The sequence below is a fragment of the Siphateles boraxobius genome, unplaced genomic scaffold (assembly GCF_051911475.1).
Source record: "Siphateles boraxobius isolate OS27281-9 unplaced genomic scaffold, OSU_SipBor_1 54, whole genome shotgun sequence".
Taxonomy (NCBI): Eukaryota; Metazoa; Chordata; class Actinopteri; order Cypriniformes; family Leuciscidae; genus Siphateles; species Siphateles boraxobius.
In genome coordinates, this window is record NW_027509180.1 from 699,387 (window position 1) to 710,922 (window position 11,536).

The 11,536-nt window shown below is 38.2% G+C and overlaps 1 protein-coding gene across 1 annotated transcript in view; it reads left to right on the top strand.

The window, feature by feature from the left end:
* The window catches only part of LOC143714397 (interferon-induced very large GTPase 1-like), a 59,507-nt gene extending 48,516 nt beyond the window's left edge, over nucleotides 1–10,991 (top strand). The window contains exon 5 of the mRNA XM_077205503.1: nucleotides 4,186–10,991. Within this exon, the coding sequence (XP_077061618.1) occupies nucleotides 4,186–8,949 (4,764 nt within the window). The 3' untranslated portion in view covers nucleotides 8,950–10,991. The remainder of the gene's footprint in view (nucleotides 1–4,185) is intronic.
* The last annotated feature ends 545 nt before the right edge of the window (nucleotides 10,992–11,536 follow it).

Consider the following 11,536-nt stretch of genomic DNA (forward strand, 5'->3'; position numbering starts at 1 on the left):
CAGCATGGTAAAAATCACAGACATGTAACCTTGAGAGAGACAACAAGAAATCACATCAATCAAAGCAAATCAATAACCAATACTTGCATATAGTTCTCTTTGTATTGCTGAGGAACGCAGAGTCGTGTGCGTGTTTGTCCTTTTTGGAGAGGGGTGTGTTCTCTCGTGTCTTTTCCGGGGCGAGCAGACTCGTGGGAAGTTTTAAAGGTACACCGAACATGAAGTTACCAAGGAAATAATTCAGAGTTCATCTCCCTCGTGGAGGGAGAGGCGAACGTGAAAATAAAGAAAAGACTTAAAGAAAAGAAAAGAGAAACGGAGAAAAGCTCCCTAAAAGGGAGCCATGGATCTTCTCACTGCCGAAGTGTGTTCGTAAAAGTGCTCCCTCAAGCGCAGCGTGCGTGTGTTTCCTTAAGAGCAGCGACAGCGGGATGCTCAAGTCTCTTTAAAGTTGAAGTTGCCAGCTGTTCATTTCACTGAACGTAGGAAAAGTCCGAAGACGAAAATAAAGACATAGAATAAAGAAAAAGAAAATAGAAACGGAGAAAAGCTCCAGAAGGACCCATGGATCTAGAAAAACCTCTCACAGAAAAAAGTTGCTCTTTGAAGAACTCTTGGTCGGTCTCTTATGGAGGGAATAGGTTCACGCCTCTGTTCGCGCGACCAACCACTGACCGTCCAAGAATCTGAAGCGGGAAAAACTTCCTTGGTCCTGTCAGACGGTTCATTTACATAGTTTATGATGGTGTTTAGAATTTGTAATTTCAACCCAGAAAGAGTGTACACACAGAATAATAAATTTTACTGTAATATCCTATGTATGACTGGTTCAGTCAGAGCAGGACGGTTAAACAGATACCAAGAATGAAATATAAAAGTAGAAGAAACATAAAATTACATTTATATGCAGAATTACACACATTTACATGTTCATTCACATGGCTATAAAGCCATAATCCCGGCTACCATGACCTGGGAAAAATCAAATCCATGTTTATACACTTCTTAAGTGGTTATACCTATAGAAAATATAACATTGCAGAGTTTATTCCTCTTTCTTTATCAGAATTCAATTGAGAGTTGTGATTCCCTTTGAATTCCATTTGGGGATTATAAAGTTTATGACCTAGCAAGAGGTAGAGTTACAGAAGGTGATCCAGAAGGGGAATCTTTCTTTAGAAATACACTTACGATTCGAAGTTACACATTAGAAAACAACACTTTTATTATAAAACAAAAACTAATCACACATGCATATCTGAGTGTATATTAAAAGGATATTTCTATCCTAAGTTACACACAATGGTGTGTGTGTGTGTGTGTGTGTGTGTGTGTGTGTGTGTGTGTGTGTGTGTGTGTGTGTGTGTGTGTGTGTGTGTGTGTGTGTGTGTGAGTGTGTGTGTGTGTGTGTGTGTGTGTGTGTGTGTGTGTGTGTGTGTGTGTGTGTGTGTGTGTGTGTGTGTGTGTGTTTTGTGTGTGTGTGTGTGTGTGTGTATGTGTGTTGTGTGTGTGTGTGTGTGTGTGTGTGTGTGTGTGTGTGTGTGTGTGTGTGTGTGTGTGTGTGTGTGTGTGTGTGTGTGTGTGTGTGTGTGTGTGGAGGTCTGATTATCCTCCAAGGTGCAATAAAATGTCAGAAAGCAAACTAAACCCAGACTTGGTGGATCCATGCCAGTAATTTAGATGTTCAAGAGTCAGGAAGTCAAAAGCTTTTGCAAAGAATGTGTTTAGAAGAAATGTGCTTAGTAAAACACAGAGAGTCCGAATTTGTTAATTCAGAACAAACGAACGAATGATTCATAGCCCATCCTTTACAAAGTTCTCAAATTGATTTAATTTTTAGTAACCGAGCAGAGAGAATTTTAAAAACTTTTAATATGTTAACAGGCCTTTCTGATCACAATTTAATTCTAGTGGCCAGAAAATTATCTAGCAAGAGATTCAATTCATTCAGAAGGATATATGACTCTTATGACATTCCAAAACGTAAACTAGATGATTTCAGAAAGGCAGTTCATCAGATTGAATGGGAGGATTTATTAATCGGAAAAGATCAGGACGAAAGCAGTCAAATATTTTCCAAAAAATTAGAGAGCACTATTAATGATTTCAATTGTAAACTTAATCCTAAAAATAAAAAATGTAGTGTCCCTTGGATTAATTCAGATATCTTAAAATTAATGAAAAAACAGGATCTTGCTTTAAAAACAGCAAACAGATCAAAGTTTAGGCATGATAGACAACATTTTGCTATGTTACGGAACAAGGTGGTGAAGTCGTTGAGAAAAGCAAAGGCTGATTTTTTTCTGAGGATAATTAATGAGGCTAGAGGTAATTCAAAAACAATATGGATTAAGTTGAGCTACTTAAAAGGTGTCAAAAGAAAAGATAGGTCATCACTTGAATTGACTCACAATCCAGCTGATGTAGCCGAAGCACTAAATTATTATTTCTTTGACTCTGTAGTCACAATTACACAATGTTTTTCCCCTAAGTATACAGAAATGTATACAGTTAATACAGGTGAACAAGCCCTTACTCTAAGGGCAGTCTCTGAATTAGACGTCATTATGATTTCCATTACACGAGAGTAGATGTTAAAACTTCATGCTGATTTGTACTCGGCTTTCGCCAAGATAAGCACCAACTAAGACGTAGCTTTACAGTAACCTATGCTTCTCCATCCATTTACGCTTCTTTCCATGTGGTAATGTGAATCTCCTTCTGTGTGGTATTACTGGCTGCAGTGTATTTCCGCGTCAGCACTCACAACGGCTGCAACTACAGTGTGGTCTCCCCAGTGGATCAGCCTGACAACCGTCTGGATTGAGCTGAGTAGGGGACATCTCTAGGGTTTTCAAGTGGGCACCTTCCGTCCTCAGTGTTTCGTCGACTAGCCCAAGACACCTCTGGGCTAACACAGGGGGGGCTAACACAGAAACCTAAAATTCTCGGGACAGCAACATTTGTCCAAATTTCAATCTTAACCGTTCTATTAGATCAGAAACGATCTTAAAACAGGGCTTTAAGTGTAAAATACCGAACTAACCCTTTAAGTACTTTCTGCGCAAACTTCAAAAATGCGAACCAGTGAGAACAGTTTACACTTTCTAAGTGATCTTATGAATCAGACAACACCTAAAACACTGGTTTGTAAATAATGCAATACTTCATTTAAAAATGATAATTTGATCATCAATAAAGTATGAAAATACAATTATTAAACACATTATAGATAAGCTTATAAATCAAGAATAAAGCATTTATAGCTGTATTTATAAACTGCTTATTAATGTCTATTAATGCTTTATAAATGATGAATTAACTGTTTACTAATGCTTATCAAATGATTAATATCGTGTAGTTATTAAAGTGTTACCGTTTGTTTATTTTTATATATATTTAATCTAATATTTTAATTTTTTTTATTTTATAAACAGATAGCCTTCAAACAGAGATAAATAATACTTCACTGTTTGTTCAAATACAAGTTTATACGTATGTATCGTTTGTTTAACAACATTAATCAACTTTTCTTTATTTATTTAATAATAAAACTATCACAATAGCATACAGTTTCAACTGCACCAAATATTAGGTTGTTTCATTATTGTAAGAAGTTATTTTAAGTCATTGTGTGATTACATAAAAACTTGTGTATTATATATTGTGAAAATGATGTTAAGTTCCTTGAACTGACCGCTTCATAAGAGGTTTTCATTTTGTGTTGCCTATATATGTTTTTTGACTCTCAAAGTGACGGTAGCTTTTGACTCACCAAGTCCTATATGAATCACCAAGGACCATGGTTTGAGCTCAAAATCTTGAAAAGATTCAAAATCTAGCTGTGTCAGACTCAGGAAATAACCTAAGAGTCCATGAAAGTTTAACTAAGACAAACCAAACAGAATGTGAATATGACACACGGTATTTATATTAAATACATAAATATAGACACATATGTTTAGTATACTTAGGATAAAATAATTGCATTTCAAATACATTTTAGTACATTTATTTTCACTAGGGTAAGCATGGAGCTGGAATCGGATTGAAATCTAAATTTGAATAAATAAGTAAACTTGATAAAACATGATAAAATACATAAATACACAAGACCTTTTGAACACTATTGAATTCCATTGTTGGGCTAATGGGTAAATGTAATGCTGTTCATTTATTCAACAGAGAGAAAACACATCCATTGGAACAGCAGAAGTCAGTGCAGATCAACCAGACACTGACAGAAAAGAAAAAGCGTGCCTTTTTGCTAGACTTCATCTTGAGGACAGCCACCATAATAAACTGAGAGCTGCAGACATTCTTCAGATATCTGCACATTCATTAGAATCCCATGAGACTTGTGCTGAAGAAGAGCTGATTCAAACTTTCACACAAAAACTACTGATGATGGACTACAGAGCAAGATATATTAAAACTAATAGACAGGATGACACACAACAAAGAGATACTAACTCATCTGATGATGAGGATGATATTTTTGATCATAATCTTCACAGCACCTCTTTGTCAAACACAGGAACCAGTCAGTCTGTGCAAATTCACCCGATGGATGTTCAGATGGCCGTATTTCACTGTGCTGATGGTCTCCTGAAGCAGCTGATGGTCACTAAACTGTCCCAGTGTCAGTACGCTCTGCCTCTGCTTGTTCCTGATCCATTCACACAACAGATTGAGTTTCCTCTCTGGACATTCAGACAAATCAACAAGAGCTGGAAGATGAGAAACACCAACAATGAAACCATCAGTCAAACCCAGCCGATCTACAAGGCAGAAACTCCAATGGTGTTTTTCTTCAGGTTTGGCTCCATGTCTTCATCCAAGTCTCAGCTGATGAACAGTCTGATCAATGAGAAACACAACACGTTCTTCCACAGGAACTGCCCAGGCAGCAGCAGAACCAGAGTCCTGATGGATGGAGTGGTGGAGATCGCCTGGTTCTGCCCCTCTGGGAAAGACACAGATAAATTCAATGACTGTGTTGCGTTCTGTAATCTACACAGTGATGCAGGAGACCACGAGAAACAGCTGCAGATCCTCACTGAAATGGCCACAGTCAATGTTGTTCTTCTTCCAAAACTGGACAGGAATGACAGAAATGCAGCAAAGATCCAAAACCTGTACAAGAACAGAAAGCCACTAATTTTTCTATTAACTGAGGATGAATCTTCTGTAACTAAGCCGAAGAAAGGGAAATTCAAGATTGGTTTGAAAGACAGAAATCAGTCAGATGTATCTGAAGAACTCAGAAGAGCGATAAATGATTGTCTCTCAGAATCATCTTCCACTTTCAGACTTGAAGATGTGTCCAATCACTCAGACATCAGAGTAGATGAGGAGGATGATGATGACTGCAGGAGAGGAAGAGAAGCAGCACAGCGGATGGTGAATTTACTGAAGGGGAAAGATCTGACAGAAATCAAGGATTCATTTCTGCCCTGTCAGGGGAAACTGTGGCATCAGTGGAGTCAGAAGAACAAAGAACTACATCGACCTCAAGGAGAAAATATAGAAATAGTAACAAGTGGGAAAAAAACAGAGATGAAGATAATCCGTAAAAAACAGCATGAATGTGACATCGGAAATTTCATGATGCAATTTAATAAAGAAGTGAACTCATATGGTGAACATGGTAAGATGTTTTTTCTCAAATGGCTCAGAATCCTTCTGGATGAACACACATCAGCTGACCTTTCTGTTCTACTCCACAAATATGATGAAACATGGTCAGAGGTCTCAAGTCTCTCAAAACTGAAAGACAATAATAAATCTGAAAAACATAAAGCTAAACAGACATACCTTGAGAAATTATCTGACCATCTTCAAGCTGCAACTTTTGGTTTGGAGCACATCATGAGGGAGATCGGTCAGATCTATGAATCATGTTTATCTGTGAAGAAGCAAAAGAAAGGCCTGGAGGTTCACTTCTCTTCTCTCCCGAGTCTTGCCGCAGAGATGATGATCTCTGGATTTCCACTGGAGCTGATGGATGGAGATGCTGGTCATGTTCCTGTGATCTGGATCTCTGCTGTTATAGATAAACTCATCCAGAAACTGGGAAACCAGACCAGAGTCTTTGTGCTGTCAGTTTTAGGGCTTCAGAGCTCTGGGAAATCCACCATGCTGAACGCCATGTTTGGGCTCCAGTTTGCCGTCAGTGCTGGCAGGTGCACCAGAGGAGCTTTCATGCAGCTGGTCAGAGTCTCAGACGAGATGAAAACACAGATGAACTTTGACTATATTCTGGTCATTGATACCGAGGGTCTTCGTGCTCTAGAATTGGCTGGAAGATCAACAAGAGATCATGACAATGAATTGGCCACATTTGTTGTTGGTCTTGGAAATCTGACATTGATCAACATCTTTGGAGAAAACCCATCTGAGATGCAGGACATTCTTCAGATTGTTGTTCAGGCCTTCATGAGGATGACAAAGGTAAATATGTCTCCCAGCTGTGTGTTTGTGCATCAGAACGTTTCAGACGTCACAGCTGGAGAGAAAAACATGGAGGGAAGGAGACGACTGCAGGAGACACTGGATAAGATGACAAAACTCGCTGCTAAAGAGGAAGACTATGATGCAGAATGTTTCAGTGATGTCATTAGATTTGATGTTCAGAATGATGTGAAGTATTTTGCTCAGCTCTGGGAGGGAAGCCCACCAATGGCACCACCAAACCCAAACTACTGTGAGAATATACAAGAACTAAAGGAAACTATTATGTCTCATGCCTCAAAAACACATGGAATGATGCTGATAAACCTAAAAGATCGTGTTAAAGATCTCTGGGAGGCTTTACTGAATGAACGATTCGTCTTCAGCTTCAGAAATTCTCTGGAGATTTCAGCCTACAGGAAACTGGAGACCGAATACAGCAAGTGGTCCTGGAGTCTGCGCAGTGCCATGATGGAAACTGAGAACAAACTACACAACAAAATAGAAAATGAAACAATTCATGAGGTTAAGGAAAGTGATCTTCAAAGAGAACTGAAGAAGACAAGTGAAGAAGTGAAAAAATCCATGTCAGAATTCTTTGAGAAAGACAAAGATAAGGATATACTGATTCACTGGAAAACATCATTTGAAAACAAAATCAAAGAGCTTCAGGAAAACATTGTGAGAGAAACAAAGAGGAAATTAAACGAGATACTTCAGCAGCGAGACCTGAAGAAAAAGATTGATGCTCAGAGGATAAATCATGAAAACACTCTCTATGAAAAGAGTAAAGAACTTGCCTTGAAACTAAAAGACAAAGCAAAAGATGAAGAAACACTGAAGAAAGAGTTTGATTTGTTTTGGGAAGAGAGTGTGAAGAAGATCATCACAGACAATCCTCCAATCAAAGAGATTGAAGTAATGAGAGACTTGAAAGAGATCATCCGTGACATCTGTGAAAGTGCACCTGTAGACCACTTGAGGGAGAACAAGGATATATTCACTGTGCTGAGTTATTCTGATTATGTAAAGTTAAAGAAATCCAATGGATTTGGAGGATTTGTTGCAAATACCATTAGATCATTTCAAGGGGTGTCTAAAGAAGATGAAGCCCAAATAAGATCATTTGTCACAGATGTTGCTGCGCAAACAGACAAAGAGATTCAGTCATTTAACATTTCAAAGATGGGTTACAACATCAACTACATTCAACAACTCACAGGTTACATCAAGGCAAGAGTGACAGAACATCAGGACGGATCAGTGAGATATGTGTTCAAGAATGAATTCTTCATGGATTTGGTTTATTCCATCTGTAAGAGATCAAAGAAAACGATCACTGATCAACACAGAAAGTTTAGAGATGCCAATGATCCTGTAATATATGTTGAGAAGAAAAGAGAAGAGTACTATTGTATTTTCCAGAAATACTGTCATGGAGCAAAATCAGCTGCCATTTTTGGTGAGATCATCTGTCAGAAACTGAAAGAGCCCATTGAGCAGAGCGTCTACAAGAAGACTGCCAAAGAGCTGAGAGATGAAATGAGAGCAAACTGTGAATCACTGAATGGAAACAGATCAAATCTGGAGAAACACATCCTGAAGACACTGGCTGAAGAAGAGGATTTTAACAAATACATGAACTACATTCATAAACCCAGAGATCACTTCAAGAGGTTCATCAGAGATGAAGTCAATCAGTACATCACTGATAAGTTTAGTGTCAGTGTTTTACCCAAGATGGAGGATAACATTAAACTCCTGCAGGAGAAGATCATGGAAGCAGCTCATGAATCCACTGAACATGTTGAAGAGAACAGTGGAGATGTTGGTTTGTGGTTGAAGAGTTTCACACAAAAGCTCTCAGATGTGCTGATCTTCTCTGAAAAAGACCTCAGTGGAGTCAAACATGATGATGTTGATGATTTCAACCTCCTAGAAGATGTGATAAGACACAAACTTCCTGCTATAATGACTGACATCAGCAGTAGATTCAACACAGAGTCATTTCCAGTAAAGCTGGACAATATATTCAGGCCAGATGAGCTTCTGATTGATCACTTCTGTCAGTGCTGTTGGGTTCAGTGTCCGTTCTGTTATGCCATCTGCACAAACACCATAGAAAACCATGATGTAGATCACAGTGTTCCTTTCCACAGAGTTAAAGCAGTAATGGGTTCGACTTTCAGGGGTACAACAAACTTGTGTGTTTGGATCTGCACATCATCTGTAGCAAGCAACAATCGATATTTTTATCCCAATGACTCAGATGATACAGTCCTATATAGAGATTACAGAACAGTAGGAGACAGATTTGCTAAATGGAGCATCAGTCCTGATCTCTCTGAACTGCCCTACTGGAAGTGGTTTGTGTGCAGATTCCAGAGAGATCTGGAAAAATACTACAGAAAAACATTTGGGAGTTCCTGTGTGATACCATATGAATGGATAAAATACTCAAAACATGAAGCTATTGAGAGTTTACAATACATGTAAGGAAGCAGATAAAGAAACAGACCCTTTTCTCTTCTCAGATTATTAAGAAATGAGTTTGTCTGACATTCCTCAGTGAGAATCTGAGCTCATCTACACCTCAGAAGATCAGAGCTTCATCAAATTCACCAGAACAGAGTTAAAGACAAGATTCAGTTCCTCATACATTATCTGAACTACAAAACAACATACAGACACTTTCCAAAAAATTAGAATATCATGGAAAAGTGTATTTATTTCCATAATTCCATTCAAAACGTTAAACTTCCATAGATTATAGATTATAGATTCAGGGCCCACAACTTAAACGATTTCAAGTATTTAGTTGTTTATGTGTACATAATTTGGGCTTCCAGCTCATAAAACCCACGAAAACAGGATTTAAAAAAATTAGAATATTACATGAAATCACAGAGTAATTACACAGTGATACCATGGTCATTGAACCAGGTTTTAGTTCTTTTGGCAGTGTGGGCAGGTAAAGTTACTTAAGCTTTTAATTGGATTCACTATACCATATTAAACTAGGAATTGGATTTCTTAATTTCTGCAAAGTTTTATATAACATATACACTGTAAACATTAATATGCTATATCTAATCAATAAAATTGTGGCAACCGATTATTATTAATTAGTGGTGCTTGCCAAAGGCAAGGCATCACTAGTGTTCTTCTCCATACTTATTATTAGTGGTGCTTGCGAAAGGCAAGGCATCACTAGTTTTCTTCTCCATACTTATTATTAGTGGTGCTTGCCAAAGGCAAGGCATCACTAGTTTTCTTCTCCATACTTATTAGTGGTGCTTGCCATAGGCAAAGCAACACTAGTGTTATTGTGCATACTTATTATTCTTATTAGTGGTGCTTGCCATAGGCAAAGCAACACTAGTGTTATTGTGCATACTTATTATTCTTATTCTTATTCTTATTCTTCTGGCCACATTTTGACGCGCTACTCCTCCCGCAGTTTTTCTCACAGACCCATGAATTAGGTGTCAAAACGTGCGGCCTGTTCGGGAATGGTGTTCTATGACTTTTATAAGGGGCCGGGGGTACGATGTTCGCCCCAGGGGCGAAAAACCGGCCGAAAAATCCATTTGATACCATTGACCACAATATTCTCTTAAATAGACTAGAAAACTATGTTGGCATTAGTGGAATTGCATTAGCATGGTTTAAATCATATTTATCTGACCGCTATCAGTTTGTAGCAGTAAATGAAGAGATGTCTTATCGATCACAAGTTCAGTATGGCGTACCACAAGGCTCAGTACTAGGACCGCTTCTGTTCACTCTGTACATGCTACCTTTAGGAGATGAAAGCAAATTTTGCATGTCATTCGGAAATCAAGGTGCCAGAGTCTGGAGGAAGACTGGGGAGAAGGAAATGCCAAAATGCCTGAAGTCCAGTGTCAAGTACCCACAGTCAGTGATGGTCTGGGGTGCCATGTCAGCTGCTGGTGTTGGTCCACTGTGTTTTATCAAGGGCAGGGTCAATGCAGCTAGCTATCCAGAGATTTTGGAGCACTTCATGCTTCCATCTGCTGAAAAGCTTTATGGAGATGAAGATTTCATTTTTCAGCACGACCTGGCACCTGCTCACAGTGCCAAAACCACTGGTAAATGGTTTACTGACCATGGTATTACTGTGCTCAATTGGCCTGCCAACTCTCCTGACCTGAACCCCATAGAGAATCTGTGGGATATTGTGAAGAGAAAGTTGAGAGACGCAAGACCCAACACTCTGGATGAGCTTAAGGCCGCTATCGAAGCATCCTGGGCCTCCATAACACCTCAGCAGTGCCACAGGCTGATTGCCTCCATGCCACGCCGCATTGAAGCAGTCATTTCAGCAAAAGGATTCCCGCCCAAGTATTGAGTGCATAACTGAACATAATTATTTTAAGGTTGACTTTTTTTGTATTAAAAACACTTATTTTATTGGTCGGATGAAATATGCTAATTTTTTGAGATAGGAATTTTGGGTTTTCATGAGCTGTATGCCAACATCATCAGTATTAAAACAATAAAAGACCTGAAATATTTCTGTTGGTGTGCAATGAATCTAAAATATATGAAAGTTTAATTTTTATCATTACATTATGGAAAATAATGAACTTTAATCACAATATGCATATTTTTGAGAAGGACCTATATATGAAAAATGTTATAAAATAGGTCATTCATTGAAGGTGCGCCTTATAGTGCGGAAAATACGGTAGTATTTTATTTTAGTATTTTATTACGGCAGTACCAGTCCTGCATGTCAACCGAGAGAATTCAGTCAAAATTATTTTACGATACTGTTCAGTTTATTTTAAAATAATTTTAATTGAACACCGTTGTATTAGCTTTCTCATTAAACACATTGCATTACGTTAAACTGACTTGAAACAGTGGCGTTTGACTTAACTCAATATTTTCATGTTGAAAGAACATGTTTCAGGTAAGTAGACCAAAAATAACATTTGATGCTTGATGAATTTACTTAAGTAAATGGAGTCAACCATTTTACTTAATCCATTGGAGTTGTGAATACATAAATTAGTTTAGCTGTGTTAAAATAGTAATATAGAAAACTAGGACCAGG